The following is a 27,507-nucleotide window of genomic DNA, read 5'->3' as shown; positions in this document are numbered from 1 at the left end:
AAATGACTAGTGGATCGAGTTTTGAAAATCTTGCAATTCATTTTCTGCCAAATACAAGCTTACTTTCCTGCATCAGGAGTTGTCTTCCACTAATTTGCCTTTCAAAGAAAACTATCAGGGCTTTGGTAAAAAATTCACTGGGATCTCAGTGCTGCCAATAGATGTGCAAAGATGGTATGTTTCTTCAGTAGCACTCAGAACTCCAGTTTTTGCACCTACCTGCCTCTCTAATCACCCCTGGTTTTCATCTCCAATGACTGAACAAGACAATTTAATTCCAGAGCTTTGCTCTGAGATGCAGAAAGCTCTTTTCAACTTCCTTTGCTTCTGTGATTGGTCTTTATAATTTACATGCTACAAGCAATAAGAATAAATAAACACCACACTCTCCTGTGACAGTCCAACATGCACCACAGGGAAGGCACAAGCCTTGCAAATTCAGTGTTTGTCACCACTGGCATGGATTGAAGGGGAGAGGAGGAAGAAGACAATACTGGGAAAGAGTACAAAGAGATTTTAATCCTCTAATCCCATTACATGCATCCATCAAGTAGAACTTCATTGATTATTGTGTAATTAGGAGATAAAAATCACTGTGATGATTAAATAGACAATTGTAATGCTGCTGTCTTTGTCAGAGATGAGCTACTGTCTGCAACTGTAAAAACATGAAGTTCCTGCACATTTGTGCACTTCATGACTACTGGGACCACTACTTACTTTCAGGAATGCATTTTCATTAAAGAACAAAACAAAATAAAACAGAGGGACTTTGGAGTCTTTCCAGCAACAGTAGTTAATTTTGAAACTAGTTCAGCTGCTTTATCTAGCAGTAGGAAAGTCCCAAAACCTCAAGGGTACAGAAAACGTGAGTTTCCATGTCACGTGTATGAAAATAACTGTTTATGTAAGTTTCACTTATCTTTACTAACCAGTTTATGACCAACAGGTGACCAGGAGATATACTGTGTATCATTAGGTAGCAGTCTGTCATCTAAGATGGAACTGGAAAAACAAAATGCAGTCAAAAGAAATCAGTGAAATGACATTTCATTGCAAAAGAATGTTAAAGCTACATCTTATGTGCAAAGATTACTGACCTGCTACTGAAATTATAGATGTGGTATGAAGCTGTAAAGGAATGCCTCCACAACTGCAAAAGAATTATTTTAATACAAAGAAAATAAATTTCACCAGGTTTCATATCTCTTGCAGTTTGAATTACCCCTAAAACCCTCCTCATGATTTTTCTTAAGATAGAACACAGTGAACATACGAGGGTAACAGATCTCTAACCAGCTTTAAGGAAAGGCTAAAGAATTTTCCTCTGGAGTCATCACAAATACTATAACAGAGGTCACTGACTGATTAAGGACAGAGATACAGATGCCAGAGATGCTGCAGATTTTCAGAAATCCTTGTAGCTACATGGCAGAATATCATCAGTATGCAGTTAATCCATCTCCTTGTGCTTTACTGGCTCATTTGCTGTTTTCTGTCTCATTTTTCATGTTGTATTATTTAACTTGGTGTCTTATTCTATAGTAGTTCTCACAGGTCCCAGCTGTATGTCTGTGGCAGTTCCTCCAGTACCAGGGTGACCTATTCCTGTTCATACTGTCACAGAAATAAAACCCTTCTCTGAGAAATCTGCCTCTTGAAATCTGTATTTCTCTGTGGGCACTTAAGTGAGAGAAAGATGATGATGATAATGCAGACACATTTAAACATGTTCACTATGTGGGGCTGGAGAGGTTTGATGTAGCCCACAGCACTGACATGTTGCAGTAATGCTACCTTCTATGAGGGTTCTTGGATAATTGTATGAAGATATAAACCAACAACTTAGTACTACACAGCCAGATGGCTATTACATAACAAGTGTCTACATCCTCATGATTCATTTTGTTACTCTGTTTCTTTGCAATAAAGATTAATAATAACAGAACTTTCAATCACACTGTTATATAAAGGTTAAAAGATCTTTCTTCAGCAGTAAAACAAAATTAACTCTTACGAATGCAACTACTAAAATACTACAGAGCAATAAATTGCAAGTAGAGGGGATGTGTAGGGTGACTGGTAAAATATTAGGCATTTTGTGACCTCTTAATGATGCAGTGAAAAGCCAAATAATTCTGAACAATTCAGAAAGACAAAAGGTAACTGGCTTAGTAGGACCCAGCATGAAAGCTAAAACTGAAAAAAATTGATGACTGAGTGCACAGACTGTGTCTGGCACAGTGCAAGACGCTCTGGGACTGCAAGGCCAGGACACGTAGACAGTGCTCAGTGACACAGTGCTCAAGTTATTTGTACACTGCACAAGTCAGCATTGAACTTTTACAAACAAAAGAGGCAGCTTTCTAGAAAAAAAAAGGAAAGAACAACAAAGTTACTGGTTTCTCAGTGCACAAACTGCAGAGCAAATGATCACCTCCTTCAGGCTTCTCAACTGGCACACAGAGCCAGGTTTTCATGCCACCTGGCGTAAATGTGGGTTAACCTTTGTTGCACGGTTCAGCACCATGCCAGGATGAGGCATTCTGCTGCAGGCTTTTCATGTGCTCACTGACAGGAGGGAACAGGGACACACAAGCCCACTCCAAGCACAAGCCTTCTTTTAAACACATGCAGCTTTTAATTCACCTCAGTTTTAAACTCTTGCCTCCTACCATCACAATGTAACAACCACACACATATATAGCATACACGTACAAGCTGATGTATTCCAGCATATCTACTCATCACTTCTCCTTACCCACACAACTCCTGGGAACAGCCATGCCTATCTACTCTCCTAGACTGTCTTCCCAGATAAACCATCCAGCCTTGTTCTCCTTGTGATAACTCCATCCACATTTTATCCAGATGCCTTCTTTACCTCAGGCAGTCAAGTCTCTTCTGCCAAACTCACAGATAATATCAGTTTCTTCTCCTCCTGCCTGCTCAACTTGACTGTTCCCTTACAGACATCCGTTGCATTCATCCATCCTCCTGCATTTCCCTTACATTCTCTCAGCCTCTCAGATGTTCCCAAACCTTTTTTCCCAGTTTCAACCTCAGATGTAAAGTGCCCTTGTACCTTTGTATAGCTGTATTGAAGAAGAGCAAACTTTTGGTCAGGAGACAGTATAACTGTGCTTGCCTGGTACTTATCCTGTCAACAAAGGAAGGGCAAAAGAAACACATTAAGCACTGATTCCAAAGATTACGCAGAACAAAATATGAAATTCAATACCTTTCCCAATGTCTGCATATATTACATCTAAGTCAACATACTAATGTTGTATTTGCCAGGATTACTGAGGATGTTCCGTTGTCAGCATTGATGCGTAGGACGTCCCCATTATCTGTTTTGTGAAGATACTGATTTCCTAAAAGCACAAGAGAGATGTCAATAAAAAGTAAAATTCTCATCACTTACTTCTGTTTTCCCTTTATGTTTCTAAGCAGGAAATAAAACTCAAAAATCTGGTCAATGTTGTGTTTCCCAGTTCTATAATGACAGGATGCTTATAGCACAAGAATGTTCACAAAATGTAGTCCTTCGGCTCACAGCATCCACTTTCAAGCATCTCTTTCCCTTGAGGCACTGGGCATACCCAAAAGGAAAAGCAGCCTGTATCTCCCTTTTCCCTGGCAGCCCGATGCATGGGAAGCTGACACACCTCAGAGGGTAACATGCTTCTACCCAAAAGCACAGAAGTGCTCTCTTGGCAGTAGGAGAATACAGCTTGCTATGAACGTGACCATGTTTCTAAGGGAAACAAGGAATCAACTCTCTGAAGCTACACACTGTTCTATCGTGGTACTATTAAATAATTTGACTTTTTTTTCAGAATACAGTAGTCACCTCAGCATGAGGTGACCAAAGGTAGTACACTGCTGAAGGTAGTACATTTTCTTGACATTCAAGTTGTACGTAAAAATGAATTACCTGAAATCCACTCCAAATTATGTGTTTTGTACTTATAGTCATTGTTCAAGTAATTCTGTAGAGTGTACGTTATTCCTGAAGAGGTCTCTTCTGAAAGAAACAGACAGAAGAGAGATTTGGACATTGCTGCACATTGTTCCACCCCAGCTTCTTAACCTGGCTACTAAGTGGGTTTTTGCTGCTGGTTATTAAAGTGTTTTAGCTAACCATCTCTAAAGTAGTAGCAGTGGGAAGGCAATAAAACTTTGTTGCAAGGTAAATTCAGCAAGCATAAAATCAAGGAGTGTCAGTGAGATCACTCAATAAACTCATGGAAGTGAAAATACCTTTTTGACAGTGACTAGAATGACCAGAAGACCTCTGGCTCTCTTACCTCAGCAAACATGTACTCCTCAAAAGCTGAAAGGAAGTGATCTTAGTGCCTTTCTCCCCATGCTCACTCTGGGAAGTTCACTGCAGAGCCCCAGCTGCTAATAGTTGTAATTGTGAATAATTTACTTACCCTTAAACTCAAATTTCAGAAATGCCTCAAATAAAAAAAAAACCTAAAAATCTGAAAAGCAATGAAATATTCAGGGAAGGTCTAATAAAAAATTAATTAATTAAATAACAAACACTTCCTGATAAGATTATGATGAAATAATTGATTACATATTTATCCCTCTTTTGCTTTTTTGTTCACCAAGGTGTCCTAAAGTTTATTTTAGCATTATAATTTTGACTGGAAAATTAAAGCCAAGTAACTGGGTTAGTCTGAAAAGACCAAGTGAAACTTTGAATCTAGTTAAGCTACTGAGTTTGGTCATCAGCTTCAGCACACTGCAGTCAGCTTTTACGTAAAGTATTTCTTTCCTACTGCCTGCAGTGCACAAGCTACTTTTTCCAAAGTATGAAAAGCGGTAACAACAACAACAACTCAGTCTGTGAGTGTTTGTGTTTTCTTCTGAAAACAAAGACTACAGATTTTAAATTCAGGTGTGCAATTCTCCCCCTGCATCCTCCCTGCCTTTTTTTTAAATGGAAACCTAAAATCTACCTTCATCTATCTGCATCTACCCTTCTACCTACAGGGTCCAGAAGGGAAGGAATTTTAATTTCAGCTGGCTAAACCAAAAGAATAGAATAAAAGCAACTGATAAAAACACTCAAGTACAGACGTGGTGACTGATCAACCAAGATGCTAACCTGCCCCTATCAATTCTGAGAGCCGCAGTCTTTCAGATACTTTTTAAACAGACTGCCTCCTCTTTCACTATGCTGAAGAAGAAAAAGAGAGCAAAGTCCTTGGGGGTACACACAGAAAAACACCTCACAATAGCTTTTGCAGGTTATCTTTCTGCAGGTTGGATGCATGTGACATCTGAAACATCACAGGAAGACATTTAGGTCAGCTATTACAGCTTTACTCTTATTTCCAAACAATAAGAAAACTGCATATATACAGCACAGACTGTACAACTACCACTGCAATAAAAGACAAGAGACATAACATACAATGATTTTAGTCTAAAATGCTCAGAAAAGGTTAAAAAAATGCTTGCTCAATTCCATCTGAAAGGTGACTCTAAAAAAATTACTAGGCTGGATTTATTGCTCTTGAAGTTTCTGCGAGAATATTAATTTCTCAGGTTATTTATTTAGCTGAATATTTAATTTGATGGATTATGAACAAGTGGGTATTTAATATTCATACACAGTTGTCTAGTTGGGAATATGACTTCTTCCTAATCGAGAAAGTGTCATTTTCAATCAGAGGGGCTTCGAAAGCAACAAAACTCTCTCTTGGAAAAGAAGAAGCAATTTAAGACAGGTGGCTGATGAACAGGTTTAGGGATTTTTCCAAACTGATGAATGTTTTTCTGCCTGGTGACATACATATTTTGCTAAGGTCTCATTACTAAAAATCAGGCCACTATTAAGATTTGTTGGCTATGTATAAAATTAAAATTTCATTTTCTGTCAACACCTTCCACATAGTATCTGAATATGAAAACACGCGCCAAGCTGTAAGGGTACAGTCATAGAAGTTCTAGTTGAAGCATTTTCTTAATCTACAAGGTAGGCCATTACCAGTATATTCTTACTTGTCCACATTGTGCCACTGACCAAAGATATTCAACATACATTGAATTCCAAATTTTGGTTCTTCTTGTTCAGATTCCATTTGAAAAGAAGGGTCAAACAGGTTTATTTTGACAAAATAAAGTAATTGTTGACATTTAAGTGCATTTTATTGGCTTCGAAGATTTTATACAGGACAGTGGATGTTCATATTTTAGCAAAACTGCTTCTTTCACTCTTAGGTTCCTCAGAGAGGCTGCAAAGACTGAATTTTCTTGTTATTCTTCTTTTTCGACAATTCCACATACAGACTTATTTTTCTAGACTCCAAATGACTGGCTTCCAATGCTCAGCATTGGGGCCAGTTCTGTTTAATAATCCTTATCAGTGCTTTGCATGAGGGGATTGAGTGCATCCTCATTAAGTTCGCAGATGACACCAAGTTGGGCAGGAGTGTTGCTCTGCTGTAGGGCAGGAGTGCTCTGCAGAGGGATCGGGACAGGCTGGATCGATGGGCCGAGGCCGATTGCCTGAGGTTCAGCAAGTGCTGGGTCCTACACTTGGGTTATAGCAACCCAGACAGCGCCACAGGCTGGGGCAGAATGGCTGGAAAGTGGCCCAGTGGAAAAGGACCTGGGGGTGCTGGCCAACACCAGGCTGAACCTGAGCCAGTGTGTGCCCAAGAGGCCAAGAAGGACAATGGGATCCTGGCCTGTATCAGCAATAGTGTGGGCAGCAGGACCAGGGCCCCGACTGACACCTGTACAGAGCACTGGTGAGGCCACACCTTGAGTGCTGTGTCCAGTTCTGGGCCCCTCAATTCAAGACAGACATGGAGGTGTTGGAATGTGTCCAGAGAAGCACAGGTCCTATGAGGAGTGGCTAAGGGACCTGAGGGTGTTCAGCCTGGAGAAGAGGAGGCACAGGGGGAATCGCTCTCTACAATTACCTGAGAGGAGGCTGTAGCCAGGTGGGGGTCGGGCTCCTCTCCCAGGCATATAGTGACTGGACAAGAGGAAATAGCCTAAAGCTGTGCCAGAGAAGGTTCAGGTTGGACATCAGGAAGAACTTTTTCACTGAAAGGGTGGTTAAGCATTGGAAAGGAGTGCCCAGGAAAGTGGTGGAAACACCATCCCTGCAAATGTTCAAGAGATGACTTGATGTGCTACGGTTTAGTTGATAAAGTGGTGTTCAATCAAATGTTGAACTTGATGATCTTGGAGGTTTTTCCCAATCTTAATGATTCAATGATTCATCTCTACCCTGATCTTACTCCTGGCAGTGTATACATATTTGCACTGTCATAATGATATACTGGAAATAATTACATCATAATACCCCTGTAACAACAGTAAAACCATAAGTAAGTCCTTCTGCAAAGAAGGCTCTTAACCTTTTATGTAAGTAGTACTCATACAAAGTTGATAAATAATTCTGTTTGAATCTTGGAATTTCCTATTAATACGCTACCCTCTCTTAAGAGAAAAATTGAGTTGGTTTCTGTAGGTGTGAGGTTTGACATTGTTTAACCTCAGCTGGCAACTAAGTACCACTCAGCCACTCCCTTCCTCTCTTGGTGGAGATGTGGAGGACAATCAGGAAAAGATAAACCCATAGGCTGAGATAAGAACAGTTTAATGATTGAAATAAAACTAAATATAATACTCCTAATAGTAATAATAATTGTAATGAAAAGGAGAGCGAGAGGAATAAAACCCTAGAAAGACAGGTGGTGCAAAATACATTTGCTCACTGTCCACTGAGCAACGTCCAGCCTGTCATTGGCACCTCACAGCCAACCCCCCTGTTTATAGAGCATGACATTCTATGTTATGAAATATTCCTTTGGCCAGATCGGGTCAGCTGTCCTGGCCACGCTCCCTCCCAGCTCCTTGCCCAGGTCTTTTCTGGCAGAGCCTGGGAAACTGGTGTCCATGACTTAAGAGCAGGAGCTATTTAGCAATAACCAAAACATCAGTGTGTTATCCAGATTATTCTCATACTGAACCCAGAACAGACCACTGTACCAGCTACCAGGAGAAAATTACCTGACTTGCAGACAAAACCAGGAGAGGTGGAAAGCAAACAGGAAGTTAACTATTGTGTAAGGTTTATGGTATGACATACCACCATACCAAAACTGAACCATGTTGACAAATTACTTTTGGTACATGTATTTGTTATTCCCCAATGTCAAGGTGCAATTTACTAATTTCCACAAGCAATTAAAACAAAACAAAACAAAAAAAGCACAAGAAATTAACTGACTTTAAACCATGGAAAACTAAAAGGAATAATATTGGAAGCTTTACTGCATGTTTACCACTACCAAGAGAGACTGGAAAAAAACACAAAAAGGAAATGACAAGTGCAAGAATGATGTTCAGCAATAATGAGAAAGGGATAGAGAAATAAAAAAAAAATCAGAAAAGGTGAATGGTTATTACCATTTTAAAGTGACAGCAGAACAAGAGTAAGAATGATCAGCGATCAAAGCATGTAATTTAGGAGCAGCAGGAGAGATGCAAGGGAATCCTGGCTGATTCAATGGTAAGAGAAAAAAGAAGAGATATTTCAGGATAGTGTTCCCAAACCTGCTGTTTCCCATTTCTCTTCCAACATGCGTAAAAGAGTACTCTAACTCTTCCCCTCTCCTGTACACTCCAGTTACTGCCTATGTCACAGAACACTGAAATAGATTTCCAGCCAAAAAATAGGTAAAAACTACTTTTCTGGCTTGGGCCAAAGGTTCACTTCATCCAGAACTCTATCCTATACCCAGGAACTGATACAGGACATTCAGGAGAGACCATAACCAATGAGTGAGCACTGTGGCACTTCCTGCAGCAGTTCATCCAAGAACATCCTCCATGGGGCTGTAGAGACTTCCCTGGAGGGATTTAATCATTAACTTGGTAATCAATAGCTCTGGAATCCCTCTCAAATTTACCCCATCTCATGCAAAGCAAGGAAATAAGAATAGCAGAATTGTTCTACAGGTAGCAATCCACTGTTGATAATGGTGTTTTTATATTATATTACACAACATTTGAATTAGGGTAGATAACTGAGTTAAATGACAGTTACAGAAGTCAAGGACATGTAGAAGGAAAACATTTCCATTCCCTGTCTTTTCAGACTCACAAAGAACACCCAGGCACCTTAAGGTCATTAACCTCCCCAGGACCTGCTCTTCCAGCCTCTTCTAGGCACAATTCTATCAAAAGACCACAAAAGCACACGCATAATATCATCTAATCATGATGGTGATGATCCTTCTCATTCAGTGCATATTTCTCACCCTTGGAGAATTAAACCTGTGGGTGAAGAAACCTGGTTTGTGGACAGACAGTTGTATGGGACCCTCCCTCTAAGGCTGTCTATGACTTGCACATGGCAGCAGAATAATAGTAAATACTGCGCTGTCTCCTTCCTGCCCTCAGCAGTGGCTGCTCATCCTCCCACTCCTGGCCTTCTTGCCCAGCTGTAACAAGAAATGCAGTTAGAGAAGTGGTAAAGGCACATATACACACCAATCTGCGTTTTGCATGGAAGCTTAGAGAAGAAAAAAAAACAACTTGAGAAGTGTAAGCAAATTGGGGAATCATGAAGAGGCAGACCACAATATTTTTATAAAATTCTCATGCTTTAAGGGTAACAAGTTTTTACTGTAGTCACCTGTTGGATAGCTCCTCAAAGCACAACAATGCTTTAATCAACAGACTTCAAATACAAGCCCCAAGGCTGTTTTGAAATTAAACTGTTTGATGCAAGTATCCCCATGTGGTTAATAAATATAAAATGAGGTGTCAAAATAGACAGTGGGTCTAAATGAAACATATAAAATTTTGTACAGAGTTCTGGCAGCAGACCCTCAAGGTAAATGGCAAAGGGCTGCATCCCAAATTAGGGAACCACTCTTCAAATTTAAGTCTGCACTGTTTGTCCATGAAAAGTGTCTGCAAGAGAAGAAGCAGAAGTTCCCCTTGCCAGGCCTACAGGACAGCCAACAAGCCAGAACTGTGCCAGAGTGGCAAAATTTCACAACCTTTCACAGCGTTGGAAACCATTTATCAAACTAATTATGTGCTGCATGACTACTAAGCTTATGAAATGAAAGTACATTGAGAAGCATGGCAGGGAAAACAGATCAAAGGAAAGAAATCCAAACTCAAAATTCTCTGTTTATATCAATAATTGTCATATTGACTCCCTGTAAAATGCTTGAACCATTGGGATGAAATAAAAACTATTTGACTGCAATTACAAGGACTCTTATTAGAGCAGACTGTGATTTCACATGGTCATAGTTATGTGAGCTGCTCCTTCCCGAAGCAATTTTGCCACTTTCATTTTGTACTCAATCACCTGTATGGCCCAAGAGGCATCCCCAGCTGACTCACATGTCCTGTGGCTGCTCATAAAAGCCATAGTATCAAACTCCCACTGAGTAAGTGCTCTGATAAATTACTACTTTATGAATACACCACCTGTACACTCTCAGCTACAGTAAACATCTGTTTAGCACCCTTCAGTCAAAAATCCAAAGAATTCTGCTGTTCCCAAATTACAATGGTCACAGCTGTTCAGATGTTACTGCTGGCCTGATTTGTGAAGAGACAGGAATTCAAGTTTTTGAACTGGGATCACTCCATCTCAATCCTTATTTTACCCAGAGGGACCTATTGAACTAGCTGGGTGTGTTAGGTAATTTCCTATGCCTTAATTTGAACCAATAGTAAAAAGTCTGACACACTGTTCTATTCTTTTACAACTGAAAGGATGCAAGCCAAGGCTGACAGCATGGTGGTATTCTGTGTATCATAGAACAGAAATGCTTCTTTGAAGTTACATGAATTTACTATGTAACTGAATGACTGATCTTGAATTGCAGCCACTTCTAGAGCAAAAGAATTCCTATGCTACATTTATGAAAGAAGAAAACCCACTTTATTTACAGTAAGACATGGCATTGGCATCAAGATAGACAAGTACCAACTCTTCAGCAGAGTTCAGGCCTGCATACTGAATTCTTTCACTAGGTGTTATGCCTACACACATCCATCTGATAAGTTATCAAGACCCTTTCTCTTGCTCTTCCCCACTTGTGAAATTCAGAGTATTTCTTGTCACCTCAAAAATCTGCTTTTTTGAGATAAGTGGCAAAAAGCTGCCCAAAAATAAGAGAAAATACTCAGCATCCACAGATGGAAGTTTTAGCCTACAAGGTATGCAACTCAGATATCTGGACTTTGAAAATCTGGTTTTGAATGACTATGATATTAACATTAATAGAGCTAAACTGCAAAACAGTTATAAATTATAACACATGAGCACCAATGACACAAGCTCCGCCTCTTGAACTGACACGACAAAACCCCCAGAACTTTGTGTGCACCCAAGCAATTTCTGAACACATCGTCAAGAACAGCATACACATCTTCAGTCTTTTTGGGGTGCACCTTTCGGACCTAGGTCTAGTCCAGAAAACACTCCCTTAGAGTTTGCAGTGCTGATGATATATACCAGGGCTGCTCAGCTGTTAATCCTAAGAACACAAAATGAGAGCAGCTCTGCCCAATCAGCTGAAAGCAATGCATTGCTTGATCAGGATTTAATGATGTTTCACATTAACATCCAGAGCTACAAGGGCAACCTGGAAAGTGCTAACTGGTCAGAGTCCAAAACCACATTCCAAATCTTTCTCTAGTTTTCTGACCTCTGAAACTGTGCTGTTTATATAATTTCACTCAAAGGCATTAACAAAAGTTGTGGAAACAAAGCAAATGAGAGAGAATATAATCTTACCTCTTCAATACACCCTAGAAAAATGAGTAATTGGCATTTTAGTGCTGGTTCGAGAGCCTTTGGCCACAATAAGAACAGAATGCTGAAAATAACAATGCTTCTAACTATTACCAGCGCATACAGGAAGATCAGGAGATTTTTAAATTGTTCCCGTGCCCCCCACCCTCCCTGGTGAGACGCTCGTACCGTCCAGTGTCCAGGACCCAGCAGCTCCAGCTCTGCGGACCCAGCTCCCTGAGGCACAAACTTTCCACAGAACTTTCCCCCGCTGCCGTGGATGCGCCGAGCGCTGGCGGCCGCAGCGAGCCCCCCGCCGCCCTCCCCTCGCGGCCGCACCGCACACTTACTGCGGGTGAGCAGCACCAGGGGCACGGTGATGACCACGACAACGACGGCGACCCCCAAGATCCCCAGCAGCCACTTGAGGAAGGTCTGAAAGGAGAAGCCCCGTCAGCCGGCGGCGGCGCAGGCCCTGCCGCGCTGCCGCCCACCCTCCCCTCACCCACCGGCATCGCGGAGCGGCGCGGGCGGGGCGCAGCTCCGCCGATCGAGCCAAGAGGGCTGAGGCTCCGCAGTCCCGGCGCTGCCCGCGGGGCTCTCCTCGTGAGCGGCTCCTGGGCGGGGGCTGGGGGCGGCTGCCTTGGGAGCGGCAGGCGCTGGGGATTGTGCAAGATCCCGGCTTTCTGCTGGCTTTGCGGTTTGAGCGGCGGTTTCTCCGTCAGTTCACATCCCTGGAGCGCGGTGACACAGCTGTACGCGGCACAGGAGGGACTTGGGACACCGGTGGGACTTCTGTCGGAAATCAGATAACGGCCCAGAAATGAAATGCCTTCAAACGCTGATGGAAAAGCTCCCAATGTTTTGCTAACACCAGCAATTCTTGTAAAGTTTCTGCTTTTTGAACTTTCTCTGACAATCAAGTTATGAAAGAACTGATAAAATTGCAGGAAGGGCTTGTATTTATTTGTTTGGCACTGGAGATAGATGTGTAAGTCTCCTAAGTGTGTTTTTAAATTAAGACCAGAAAATGGAAGTATAGGACAAAAGTTTAAAATTTAGTGCTGAAGATCACCCTTGTTTATTACATGATTCCCTTTCCAAGGAGAATTTTGAGTATGTACTGTGAAAGTAGGACAAATTTTTGGAAAAGACAGAATAACATGTAAATCAAAACAGTAAAGCTTTTGATTGTTTAAAAATCTGAGTGTTACCAGGTAGTCAGAAAACTCGGGGAGTTTCTAGATTATTTTAAGAGCCCTAGCCTCCAAAAAGTAATTATGAGTGGTGCTTTTGGGTTTGTCCATGTTAGATTTCCCCCCTCTGATTGCAGAACACTAGTAGTTACCAGAGACAGATGCAGGTATTTCACAAGTTCAGAAATGTAACAGAAAAAGTATATGATCTGCTGAAGCAAGATTTCAAGTCAAGGGAAATAACAAATGTTCTTAGACTCGCCTTCAAAGTACTTGTCAAAGCTTTCAGTAAGGTTGTGCTGCTTGCTCCTTCATTCTACTTCTGCAGATGGAGCACAGCATTTAATATTTTGCGTCTGTTTCTTAAGAAACCTGTGTCTGCAAGTGGGTTAATAGCTTTTTGTGATAAAAAAGTCTCCTTTTGTATAACCCAAAGTGTTTAGAAACATTAAAGATGTCTGTATGGAAGCTAACAGACTTCCTGTAGATACAAACATGTTCTTGCTCACTATTGTATACCATTCTCCTTGAAGGTAGCAGTTGGTACTAGTTACGAATTTACGCTGTGATGGCTGTATCAGTTTACCTCAGGAACATCATTTATGTGCCCTGACAGTGGTTCCAGGCAGCACAGTGTATGTTTACCATGTAGGGTCCAATGCGCTGCAATTTCACAGCTTGCAAACCACTAATCTCTGAGTACACGTAAGTCCACTTCTATAAAGTAAAGTCACAGTGAAATGACACTCTTTTACATTACTTTTCGAAGCAGTATATCATTGTATGCTGCTTTGAAAAAGTTTTGCTCAGTTTTTCCTTCCCCCTCTCAGGGTTAGTTTAAAGGCATAGAAAGGCACAAAAATTAATTTCTGGGCATAGGGCAGTGATATGGGATACACATCATAAAGTCACCCCAAGACAGATGCATGACCAGTGTTTCAGAATATCTTACAGCTCCACTTAAATGTCTGTCCGGTATACTGTGCACCTGTTTGTCTTATCAACAATCAAAAAGAAAAACAAAACACCATCACTCCTCACCACCCCAGGGTGAATTTTCCTTTTCCTAATGAGTAGGAATCACAGCATATATATATATAATACAACCAATCTGTGCTTTTTTTCTCCCTAAGCATTTAAGTAGTGATCATCACAATGTCTCAAAATACAGCACAGTGAACTAATGTCATTCTTGTGAAAAAATGTACCTGAATGTTTTGTAGCTTTTCATAGCCAAGTTGCAGTTTAGTATTATTTTGAGAGATTATCTGCAAGGTTTTAAAGTTTCTCAGTGGTGAATTCTAAGGAAAAAAAAGGAGCAGTACTGTCAAAGCATGTGGCTGGCTACTGCTGGTTTCTGTGGGAACACAATTTTAAGTGTCGTTGGAAATCTGTGTTCCTGTGTCTAGATAAAATTTTTAATAATCCACAGTGCTTCTGACTCTGGTCATGCCAGAGAGACTTATGCAGTCTCTGTAAAATCTGTACGCAGAACCACCTGAATGTTCCAGTAAGAGTCAGTATAGCAGAATATGTTTTCCATTTAGTTGCAATGGTTCCTAACAGTGATTCTCTGCAACTTGAAAAAAATCTCAAGTTCCTCCTGACTGATCAAAATGCCCACGATCCCAAAAATTATTGTTATGGTCGTGCTTCTGGTTCCCCGTCAGATTGTCTTTTGTGATAGCCTGAGACTTAAAAAAGTTCCTGCAGCTAAATATTTCAAGTTACTTTATACTATGGTGTTCTTTTGTAATCAGATATGTATTAGCCAGGAAATGCCAAGGAATTAAACAAATAAATATCCAGCAGCAGCTGCTACATGATGAAATTTGAGAAGCTGTAGCTTCATATTGTATGCTCAGCACTGTTGTGTTCATAAAGAAGCTGTATAATTGCAAAGAGCTACTTACTAGAAAAGAATGAAAATACAGCTTTCAGCCTGAGGTTGACTTTCCCAAACACTTGGGGAACCTGCCAGATGTGATGTCTTCTTCAGACCTCTAGCCTCAGTAAAACTCAAGGCTTTGTTAGACATCTGTTTATATATTTGAGCATTTCCTCCAGAAATATTTGGAAGAGTCAAACTGCAAAAATGGAAAACTTAAGCTCTCTGCAGAATAAAAAAAAAATTGTGACTAAAATGTGTACAGTTTACTTTACAGGTGCAATGATGTATTCCAGATTTCTCAATGTGTAGCTGTGGGAGACAAAATAAGTGCTGGATAAAGTTTTGCATGGATTCAGTGGCTCAGTTCAAATGTGCTGTGAAGAAAAGAAAGCAAAAGTGCTGTTAGCACTGAGGAGTGTTCAAGTTCTTCTGGACTAAGTGTGTCTTTTGACTACAAATATATTAAAAATGTTGTTTTTTTCAGAAATAGTTTCATTTTTTCTTTGCATATGAAGTTGAAATACCGTGGCAGTTTTGTAGCACATCTTTGCATTAGTTCTGTTTGAGAGGATTGTGAAGAGAGTGTTAAGTGTAAATCGGAAAGAAAAATCCCTATGTTATGTGATTATGTCACTGGGACAACCATTTCAGTGTGGCTAGTAGCAGCTGTCACTCAGTTCTTTCAAGTTTGTGTGTTTTTCTTTATAAAATTATTTTCCTGGCAACTACAGATTCTTACTACATGTCCTCTGAGCACAGTTGAATGGTTCGAGTATCTCAGGTTTCGTTCTTTTTTTTTTTTTCTTGGTATTAATTCCAAGTAGTTGTCTTTTACTGCAATATGCTTATTATTACTTAATAATTAGTGTGGAAGGGGAAAGATGCTGCATGCTCAGCAAATAAAATACAATGGGAACACTTTTAAATATAAGACCACCTGGAAGTTCAAGGCAGCACTTATGCAATACACAGAGGACTCCAGCTATTGTGTAGTAAAGGTGAAGAGATGGTGACTTATTTCTCCCTATATTTATACTATTCACTGAATTTCATGTAGCATGTGTGAGAAATATCCAGGACATACCTTATTAATGATCCCATATGGACTTGCTCTCTGATTTCAGGATATGTAAATCCTAGTCCTGTTGAGCTGAAACATGTGTTTGATATTTCTGATTACAAGCTCAGCTTCATCTCACTTCTGAAGAAAGGGTTAATTTTGGTACATGCTCTAGATTGGGACTTAGAAAATTAGAGGTTAAATGTTTTTGTTGTGTTCTAGACAAGCTGAATAAACTTGAGAAAATAATTTATGCCCCTCTGTTCCTAAAGCACATGATTTGTAAAAGTGTGGAAAGCCCAGTATTTTCATAGCTGACAAAGCCATCCACCAGAAGGGGCTCAAATACCCTGGTGACAGACACTGTGGAAAAAAGGATTTGTAACTTAGGAATCCTATCCTTAGAACACTAAAATATCCTGGGTAAAGTGAAATAAAACATTTCAAAGACAATTGTTCAGTCTTTGAAACAGAAAAGTTACCTCGTACCATTTTATCCTGGGCCATATGTATCCAACTGTGTATAACTGAATCTTTTCCAGTTCCACATGGACCCAAACCACTGTGTGCAAATGGGCAAATGGGATTAAATAAACTAATATGTATACATAGCCTCCTTTTTTTTTTTTTTTTTAATCTCCAGGGGTACAGTGGATGCTACGATTTTTTTTTTTTTTTAGTGCAAGATTCTATTGAGTTTAAATCGTTTAAAGTTGGGTTGTTAGAACAGCTTTCTGTTGCTATCAAGAAGCTGATCAAGATGCCAAATTGGGTATGATCTGCCCTGATCTGAAATTACAGAATATTCATTCCTATAGCACTTTGGAAGAGTGATCTAATATTTTCCCAGAAATTCTAGATTATCAGTGAAAGTTTCAGATGCTTTTAAAAAATTTATTCCCATAAAACTTTTATTCCCAGCAAAAATTATAGGTACTAATTCTGATTCAACAATGGTCCTATTTCATATCAACTTCTACTAGATACTTGCTAGGCCCATGGGATTTCTCTTAAACCACTTGCCCTTTAGGACGTTTTAATGAAGATCCCTGGTACATTGCTAAAATAGTGAGGGGAGAAAAGGGGGTTTGGGTAGTCATTGGAAATAGGAGGTAACACCACGTAAAAGTGGTTTCCCCTGGAAGGAAGGAAGGAAGGAAGGAAGGAAGGAAGGAAGGAAGGAAGGAAGGAAGGAAGGAAGGAAGGAAGGTTGGTTATGGGGCAGTTTCCACACTTATTATTATGGAGTATATTGCACTTAACATTTTTCAAAGCTGTCCTCCTGTTCTGAGCCAGAATTTATGGTAATGAAGAATAACTGTCTCTTCAGTCATGTTTCCCTCTCTTGCTTCATCTTACATGATTTCTTTTTCAACTAAAGATAATTCAAAGGTCACACAACTCTTTTCTGGGAATCATTGTGGACAAAACATGATGGAACAGAATGCTGAGTTTGTTTTATCATTCCAAAGAAACCACTTTTAAGATCTCAGTGACACTAAAATATTAAAATAAAATGAAATGGACTGCAAAGAGGCACACGGCATATACACACGAGAAGTCAACAGAAAAGAAGCTTGAAAAAATTTATTTAAGGCTATCATTTAATATCCTTAAAGCTTAGCCTTTTTATAACAAAGGTTTTAAGAGGGATATTCACTTCTCAGGCATTTGTAACTGCCAGCCCCTTATGAATTAAACATGTAATTGGTGATTGAATAATTTGTGTGTAGAAGTAAATTTTTTAGAAAAATAATTTTATCCTTAAATATAAATGGAGTTACTTTAGTCCTCATAAATGGAAAATATGAAGTTATTGAACTTTCATAGTCTTAAAGCTGTTAAGAAAACCATCCCTTAGACAACAGGTTTTCCATATATAAACCTTTGGCAACACTAAACTATAGTACAATTATTTCCTGGCATGCAAGGTGACATAGCTTTGTTACACCAAATGTAAATGACAGAATACAGATTTCAAAATCTCTTAATAACTGGCAGTTGATGAAATGAAGATCTTCATTTATCCCTTTTTATTCTGCATTTTTACTGGTATTCTTCCAAAAGGTCTCTGGGGGGAAAAGAAAAGAAAAAAAGCAGCAGCAATTAGGAAATATTCTAAGTCTCCTAAGATTTATGAAATATGTGTGGAACATATTTTTTCTGTTTAAGAGTGAGAAGATGTTAGTTCCACAGACCTCTCAATGCCTATCTCTAATAACAGATTGAAAACAATTATTCCTAAAAGTGTTTTACTAGCTTCTAATCGATTTTTTTCCTAAATTGTTTGTTTCAATGCTGAACTACGAACACAAAAATAGTAACATGCTAATAAAAACCGTATCTTAACTGTACCTTCTAAATTTTTTGAGATGATATTTGTTGTTTCAGATTTCCAAAATCAACTAGTCTTTTTGGGGGCTTCAGTAATGCAAAGGGGAAATCCCACATTTAAAAAAAATCTGGCCTCTCACAAGTGTCTTGAGTTGGCATTTAATTATTTTTTAAATGCTTTGTTAATTTTAACAAACAATTCCCAACTATTAACCTGTTCACAGAGCTCACTTAGAAAATGCTGCTTTGCCTACATACAGGCGAACTAAAGCAGGTTCTTAAACAATCACCTGTCAGGAACACAGATTACAGCACTGTTCCCTAATGACAAGCTGCATTTTAAGGCAGTGTTTTGTATCACAGTCTTTAAAGAATAATCAATTTGATGTAATTATACCAATAAATATTTCTGATTTTATAATGTCCATGCAAAGCAAAGTTTTATTTTTCGATAATTTAATCTGACCTTATTTCTGGTAACAGTTGGTGGCAAAACTACTCTCAAGTTAAATAGGAAACTATCAGAGAGGTTCAGCATTGATAAAAAATTCAAATAACATTTGGAACAAGTTCCATTTAGTGTCTTACCCTTCTTCATCTGTCTGTAACAAAGTTTGCAACATAGTACAGATATATCACTAGCTAAGAGAAAAATTAGTAGTATTTTTCCTATGTGTGACAAATCCATTTTAAACACTGGTATTAAGAACAGTATAAAATTCAGGCACCTTTGGGTAACTTTTGTGTTAATTAGCCATTTTAGGAACTCTTTGGCAGCCATGTCATCAAGGACTTTGTTGATATCACTCGTGAAAGTGCCATCTGCATGTCTTCGACCCATTTCTTCGGCCACAAGAGCTTTTTCTGGGAAACTTCAAAGGTAAGAAATTATCAACCAATGTGCAGATCTAAATAAACAAACGATTTAAAAGGGCCTTATTACAGGGTTCTACTACACTGCATATTTCCTGCGATTATAAGGAGTTAAGGGCTGAGCCTGATGTTAGGGCTCAGTACAGCACGACGCATGTCAGAACATCTCTTGAGGCATTATTTTCAAACCAGACAACTGTTCCTTCCAGTGAGCCTAAACTCCTCTCCAGCAGTTTTGAAAAAGCCATACATGCAAAAATATATCTCAGTCTGCAATGTCTATACCATGTAGACTAGGCATCAGTACCTTTACTAAGAATTGTTATTTAGGAAATACAACTGCTAAAATATTACAGTCAAATGTTCATACCTTTTTTTTTTGTTTTATTTGGACTTAAGGCCTAGTTATTTCCTTAAAATTACATTGCATAAGAATTTAGATTTCAGGAGCAACAATTTTTTTTTTTGCATGGGCATGGTTGAAATAGCTGTAAAGCACCTGTATAAAACCTATGTGCTTTTTTGATGTAAAAACATAGAATGTAGCATTTTATACTTGGAATCAGATCCTGATTCTTGTTCTATTCTTTTTTGACTGCTGGAAAACCAGTATGTCAAAGCCAGAGTTTGATTTAGAAAACTTTCCTCTCTTGTTTCATCCCACCAAATATAGGAAGATTTTAATGGGTTTCACTAAGGTGGGCTGAAGCTGAAGCACCCTGGGCCCTGGATCCAATGACAGGCAGACTGGCTGATTTCAAGGAAGGCTATATACAAGTAATACCAAATACTGGAAAGCTGAAGGGTTGTCTACAATTAATTGCCCATCTAGGTTTCTAAGTTCAACTGAGGTTGTGTTTCTCTCAAATGGATACAGAAATACCCCACTTCTGCTGATGAAAATAAAACATGACAGAAAAACAAGTGGAAGTCTGAACATAACTAGGAAGGGGAACCAGCTTTTCCCTTCTCTATATAGCTGAACTAATTTATTTAACTCTGTTTTCTTCAGGAAATTGTCAATATTTACAAAACTTAGTTTTACCTATTTAGTCTTCCTTAACTACAACACACAATCTTGTCTTACAGATTGTATTTTATTATTATTATTATTTATTATTATATTTTATGTAATGCGAGAGACTTACATAGTACTTTACAGCTGGTAGAAATATACTCAGAGGATGAACTGAAATCCCTGCCCCAAAGAGCTTACAGTCTAAAGGCACAAGTAAGTATGGTTAACAGGTGGGGAGTGGCAGCTGCATGGTGTAGCTCCTCACCATGCAGAGCTGGAAATAGATGAGCAGAAGGTGCCTGCAGGAGACTGAAGGTAATGCCATTCTAAGTGTAAGACCATCATGACAAAAGATGTAAAGTCATGAGGGACTACATGAAGTGAATAGCATAGAGAAATCTGCAAGGAGTATGTGGAGAACAAGATAGAAATGAAAGAAGTCATAGGTAGGTGAAGTCATTAGTGGAGCATTGTGTCCAGGGAACCGCGAACCATAGCAAAAGAATTAGAGGCATCTTAAAAAGGAAAATAAGTTATAGTCATAGCAAATGATAGTTGTTATGGCAGCAGCAACTTGGGGAGACTCTGAGAAGCATGGGAAGAGGAAGAGAAGTTATTAGTTACTGCTGGGAATGATCATCAGCACATGGAGTACAGCTGATAACTGATAACAATGATAATATGGGAAAAATTTAATCTTGGAAGTACTGCAGAGGAAAAGATTGACTTCAAAAGAAAAAAAGAGAAGGCAATTTAAGATGACTGACTTGAATAATCTCAATGATAGTTAAGGAGACTGTAAGCAATGTTATGTGAAGGGGGAAAGGTGGAAGAAGAGGAAGGTCTGGTTTAGTTTTAGATGTGTTGACCTTAAATAAAACTTGACCTTTTAGAATGTAACAGCATACTGAACAGGTTTCAATCTGTATTTGAACTTAAAAATGTTAAGTGGTGGTCTATTATCCACAGAATATCTTCTAATACAAAAGAAAGCATGAAGTACAGCAAGAATGATCAAAAACACATCAAAGTTTCATCAGACATGATTTCTAACCCCAAACCAAGGCAAAATTCAATAATAGGAATGGATGGATTCTTACTCTCTTCTTCCTCGTCCATTCACTAACCAGGCGATGAACTCTTTGGCAGCTTGACCTTCCAAATAAGAGGTGATATCACTGGTGTAGGTGCCTTCAGCATGTCTCTCAAATTCAGCATGACGCTTGGAGATTGCATTGCTGAAAGAAGAGCAATACTGTAGGAGCAGACTGCATAAGAATTTAACTTTTTAACAATCTTTATTGATTTAAATTTCCCACTTGCCAGACTAGCATTTCTATAAGAGAGAGGGGTTCTTTATGCTTCTCAAATTGGTCTTGATATGTTTTTTCCTGATATATTTCAGTTCCAAAGCTATTGCCTGTACTATGCAATACAGTTTTGTGCAGAGATTCCCAAACTGGTTCTGAACAACTCAGTTCAGGTGTGGAAAGCAATTACAGCTGTATTGGAATGCTCTTCTGCTAGACTAACTAGCTATGAGCAAGAAGCTGTATTGTATTATACAGACATGCTTTTTGGTACCCTTTGTTAGATTTCCTCTTATCTTCACCTCTTTTTGCTGAGCCAAACTATTCAGACTTAATTCCTTTCAAATTACATTTTGAATTGTTTTATGAACACCCTTTTATTCATCACTCTGACCAAGTCATAATCTCGGAAAACTTTCAAGCCTGATCAAATCCATCTTGTTAAAGACATTTATCTTCTCCCTCCCTACACCTCACTGTGGTTCTTTCTCTGATATAACACAAAATTATGTTACAGTGGCTCTTGGGAAGGCAAACTGCACTGAGAAGTAGGCATGTTATGGAATATTTTCCATGAACAAATTCCCTAGCATTTCTGTTTCAGAATTTGCTAATCTCTGCCCAAATCTAGCTCTTTCTATTATTTTTTCTTCTTGGGATGTCACCATTCCTCCTAATTTAGTACCATCTGCACTTTTCATCAGCAATGCTAACTAGAGTTGTTTGGAGCATTTTTAATGAAATGTTAATTTTTTTTGAGATATGCTGTTTCAATGAAGCAGAAACATTATTACAAATTTGTTATTAATATTGACAGTGTGAACTCAAGGATCTTTGTGATCTGGGCTATCCTTTTTGGATTTTCTGACAAATGAAAGAATGAATGTAGGTATTTTAATCTGTTTTGCAAAAACACTTACTCAATTTCTTATTTATTTATTTAAAATTTCCAATCTATCTAACCCTTTCCCAAAACCACAGTCAAGAAACAGAATTCTGGCCTTCAGCAGGTCTTGTGTTCTCCTTTCTGTAATAAGTAGTTTATGTGACATGGGACTGAGAGCTGAGGGCTGAGCAGTGCATCATGTTTAATCAGCTCTCTGCAATTTTTCCTGGCCATCTTCCTTTCACTAATCTTCTCACTGGTTTTTTATTCTTCAACATAATGTGTTTGGGTTTTTTCTTCAGCCTTTTTCTATGCTGATTTTCTTTTTATTTTATTCTCTGCTCTCCTTGATTACTTGAAATGTGCTTTCCTGAAACGTATTCTCATCCTGTTGCATTCCTTGCACCCACTGCATATAGCAATAGAACACAGGTACAGGAATAAAAACCATAGAGACATATCCTCCTTCCTTTTTACACCAGTAAACAGCTGGTGTGAAACAACGTACTTGATTGATATTTCTTTGATTGTGGTAACATTGTAAAGAATACTAGTTGTTTTCTTTCTTGTTTAACTGAAAATGAGCTCAGACTGGTTTCAAATAACAAGTTGTGACATATAGAATACCTTGAGAGCTGGTCAGGGACTTTGTCATTTTCTTTGTCCTCCTGTCCTTGTTGGCTGTAGTGAAATTGCACAATCATTAGATCATTATTACCAATACACTGCAGAGCCTGCATAAGCTTGTATTGGTTATTATTTAAGTATTATGGTAAACCCCCATGACTGACAGGTGAATATTATATTCATTGTATTTCAGACATATGAATTCAAATTAATACAATGTGTAGAAATTGTTACTTTATACTTTAAAGACTTCCACAGAGATTTAGAAGCATTAACATAATAGATTTTTGGATTCTTTTTGGACAGATTTTCTGTAGAACACAAGACTGAAACACTTTTACATTATTCTTACTCTCAGCTAGGTAGCTTGAGTTTAATCAAAGCGTATTTGAAAAAAGATATGCCAACTTATATTGGTCATATGGGTTAATTATTCAGTGGTCAACAAAACTTAAACTTCAGCTCCCTTTTTAAAAATGAAACCTCAGGATTAGACTATCCATAGATAGGAAAGTTTTGTTAAGGCCTAATGGCCCAGAATTGTACATTATGTTTATATATTTTATTCATATTGAACTTCATTCATTCACTGGGACAATGTACCCCGAAGAGGCTGAGACAGTTTTTTAGGTGGCATAACAGATACTACACTTTGATTTAGCCAAATCATTTTGACTGATTTTGCATATGTTTCTCATTTCTAATAATATATTAATATTCTATTAATGGCTGGACTTAATGATCTTAGAGGTCCTTTCCAACCTAAATGATTCTATGATTGTATATATAAATTTTCCTCAAGTACTTTACTTATTTGAGGATTATCCATGGTCTGAGATGGGAAGCTGATACCAAGAAAGTGAATTGGCTAGATTTTTGGCTGTTTCTGTGCATGAAGATCTGTATCAATGTGACCAAAGAGCTTACCCATTTCTTTTAGTGCTCATTAACCATTGCACAAAGTCCTGAGCTCGTCTGGTGTCCAGGTACTTGGTGTAGTCACTGGTGAATGTGCCTTGTGAGTGACGTTTCACTTCATTCGGCTGTCTAGATTCATCTATTGGTTCAGAATGGGAAGCTTTGAATGACCTGTGAAAAGTTTAGACCTTGTAAATCGGCAGTGGTTACAGTACAGTCTACAAGTGCATGGATTTTTCTTTTAACAATACTATGTTTTACTCCCACAAAGTGAAAGCAAGTGGCATATTGATCACTATCTGTCTGGTAAAAGGAATCTGTATGGTAGATTGGATACTGCACAATTACTCACTCTTTTTGGATAAATAAGGTAGCTATTGTTTTAATACCCCAAATTGCTGTGCTATGCTTTGCAATATCAAAAATTTGTCAATTTTAGTGGTAGACTAAGAACTGCGTAAAGCTATCTTTAAATTATAGCATGTTTGGCTTCAAAGCATAACAAAACAAAGTTCAGGCCAAGTATTTGTAAGAGTTTGGTCTAAAGAATTTACCTTGATTTCTCCTCTGTATCCTGAAGAGGGTTTTGCCAGCTGCCTTGAACTATCATTAAAAGGAGACCAGCAACAAAATAAATGCTTTTCATTTTCATTGCCTGTCAAAACAGAAATAAGGCAACAAAGAAAAATGTTATACTGTTTACATATGTCTGAGTCAATTAGATCAAAAAGAGACATTCTTAATGCTGATCTAAACCTGAAGAAAGAGCCTGCTAGTTTGGGTTCCATGTCCAGTGGGTAACATTTTAGGGCCTTGGGTAGGCATTCAAAAGATGTAGTCTCTGTTCCAATCTTTAGGCTGTAGTTTGTATTTTAGAACTCAAGGAGAGCTGAGAGCAACTGCATCCTCACTTGCTTTTGCAGTGTGAGGATAAAGGTCTGCTCTCTCCTTTTCTCTGTGTTCAGCTGATGGCAAGCACTAGATCTGTAATACAGTTCTATTGCAAAACTAGGGGTAGTGATGTGACTGCGATTTTTTCCCCAGCTCATTCACTAGAGAAAAAACAAAGCAAATCTTTGTCAAGAATACTGTCACATTAGCAGCTTCCCATTCTTTCTTTCTCACAGAAGTTGCAATGGGTTCACATCAGCAAAATGTCACTGGAAATAATTTCATCATGTACTTGGGCTGATACTTGTGTATCTGAAAAAGCCCTTCTGCCATCCATGGCATTTTCCTATGGAAGTTTATGGTGCAGTCTGAAAAACAAAGGGAGATAGGACACATGAGTGCCTTGAAGTAAAGTGGTAGCAAAGTGAGTCCCAGTCAAAAAACACCCTGCCCACTAAATGAAATCTGTGCCATACTCCTGTGGCTCTACTGCAGGAGTTACTTATTGAAGTTCAATGATATATAAAATAAGGCAGTCTGAGTGAAAATATATATATTCTTTATTGTAATGCGTTGTCACAATAGTCTGAATTTAAATACACTATGGGCTGGAGGAAGCCTTAGAAAATTATGAGGGAACGATGTGTAGTGAAGGTACAGATTACTCCATTTTGAGATGGAGAGGTGGCTCTGCACTGAGCAATGCAAATGAGGGGGCTATATGAACACCTCTGAAAAGGTAATCTCCGGCATCAAAAATCTTACTGCTGTAGGGCTTCTACTCTACCCCAGTTCTCTGCCCCTTCATAGCAGATTTTTTTTGAAACCTGTTTCTTCCATCTGTTTTAAAATTACTTATACTTGGAGATGCAAAGCTTGACTGTTGGCGGGCGTTTTACCAATGGTTAGGAAGAATCTATTGCTACTGGTACTTTGTGAGGCCTGATTTTTAAGAGAATATCAATGAATAATATGAATATTTTACTAGAATACCTCAGTATCAGTATCAAAATACTTGAGGCAATCAAAACCTCAATCAAATATTGCTGAAACCCAGGAAAATAAATGTATAACTATAATATTTTCTGATGGATTTTACTATTAAGCAATGGGGTTAGTTTCCCTCTCTCCACCAAAAGCCACTACCAGTGTTGCTCATTTTTTCATCAGTGTCTGGAGACTCGTTTCTGCCTTGTGCATTGTCCTGGTATATGAGATTTGACTCTCTCACTTGAACATACCCTGCTATAGTATCAACATATACCACGGTGGTCAGGTGGTCATGTAGTCAGTCTTATTAAAACCCTAACTATAGTACTGAAATCTGTTCTCACTGTTTCATTTGGAGCTGTAATTTGGTGGTGCAACACTGACATCCAATGTTTATCTCAAAGAATGCATAATTTCACATTTCATAGGCTTCTAGCAATGGAACAAAAGCTCTGCCTAGTCTTTGGGAAATGACTCTGTTGTGGTCATTTCAAAATGCTGTGATTGACCCCTGTGGCAGCTGATATGGCTGTAAATGAATTAACCTGGACTTGGACACCAGATAAAGTCTGCCTGTTACACCACACATAAGTAAATTTGCCCTGCTTAATAGTCCTAGCTTACAGCTGTCTGTAGCTTTATTAAACAGCGATCCAGATTAGCCATAAACCCAAGTCACTGGGGCGGAATGAAATATCCAACACCAAAAGCTTTTCTTTTATACAAAACTTATTAAAAAATAGTTTAAAGTCGCTGTAGTCAGTAAAGAGATATTCAGTGATTTCAGTTTATCTTGGCTCTAACTCTAATGTCGCAGGCCTATAGAACTTTCAGATGTGAACAGTACCACTAGCCACTTTATTCCTTAGTATTAAGATTAAAGTTAAATGCATATTCAGCTTCTTTCTAAATTTTTCAGAATCAAAATAGGGAGATTATTAAAAAGAAAGATGTATAAATGCAGTTTTTGAAATTTATAACATTTTCAGGTAAGAGAATCCTTATTAATAAAATAAGCTTTGTCAAAAACTATTAACCTTCTGTCGTATATGTTCTTTAAAAAAATTTAGAATCAGTTTTGTTTATTCAACATTTAGTACTTGCTATTGGTAAGTCAAACCAGCAACAGCAGTTCTTGACAAGTTAAATAAGATACAGTTTTAAAGGAAGAAATTGTAATTTTATTCTTGGTAACATAGACATGTTTTATAGAGAAAAAGAGATGATCAGAAAATTAGTATTTTCTTAGTTTATGCTAGCTAATCAATTAATTTCCCAATCAGAAGAAAGGTTTTATTTGCTCTAAGTTTTTTAGGTCACCAGTAGATACTGCTAAAAACCATGGAAACTTATTGTCAAGGTGCAGGAAAACTAAAGCTAATCTTACACAGAAAATTTTTATTCCTATGCATATTAGACTAATGAAAATATTTTCATTTCTTTCTGATCGAAAATGAAAGATTTAAGACATCTCAGTTTGAAGCACCAGAAATATGTAAGAAATATACCTCTCAAATCTTGATCAGATATTTATTTGAATATTATTTCCTTGACCAACTTGATTTTTCTAGTTTTCTAATATATTCTGCTACAGGTATCTTTTGTAGCTATGTACAATTTTAACTAGCATAATTTCACTGAGTTTTCAAAAAAATCTTTCAAAAGTCACATTTGTATTTATTTCCAGTTTAAAAATGGAAATTATGA

At 38.3% G+C, this 27,507-nt stretch overlaps 2 protein-coding genes across 2 annotated transcripts in view; both read right to left on the bottom strand.

Moving 5' to 3' along the window:
- Nucleotides 1-12,321, bottom strand: part of DPP4 (dipeptidyl peptidase 4) — a gene marked incomplete at both ends in the record, with an annotated part of 39,107 nt that extends 26,786 nt beyond the window's left edge. Inside the window, 7 exon segments of the mRNA XM_082285592.1 lie at nt 933-1,005; nt 1,101-1,153; nt 3,086-3,160; nt 3,283-3,377; nt 3,941-4,028; nt 12,152-12,241; nt 12,316-12,321. Coding sequence (XP_082141718.1) covers nt 933-1,005; nt 1,101-1,153; nt 3,086-3,160; nt 3,283-3,377; nt 3,941-4,028; nt 12,152-12,241; nt 12,316-12,321 — 480 coding nt within the window.
- Nucleotides 12,322-17,999: 5,678 nt separating this feature from the next.
- Nucleotides 18,000-24,571, bottom strand: GCG (glucagon; the record flags this gene model as incomplete). Its single annotated transcript, XM_082285442.1, has 6 exons — nt 18,000-18,024; nt 19,016-19,159; nt 21,279-21,416; nt 23,002-23,055; nt 23,929-24,090; nt 24,474-24,571. The coding sequence occupies 6 exons, from the start codon at nt 24,569-24,571 to the stop codon at nt 18,000-18,002; spliced, it is 621 nt and encodes a 206-aa protein (XP_082141568.1).
- Between the last annotated feature and the right edge of the window lie 2,936 nt (nt 24,572-27,507).

The sequence above is a fragment of the Coloeus monedula genome (assembly GCF_965178545.1).
Source record: "Coloeus monedula genome assembly, chromosome: 7".
Taxonomy (NCBI): Eukaryota; Metazoa; Chordata; class Aves; order Passeriformes; family Corvidae; genus Coloeus; species Coloeus monedula.
The sequence above is the reverse complement of the archived record's forward strand: the minus strand, read 5'-3'. Positions and strand labels throughout refer to the sequence as shown.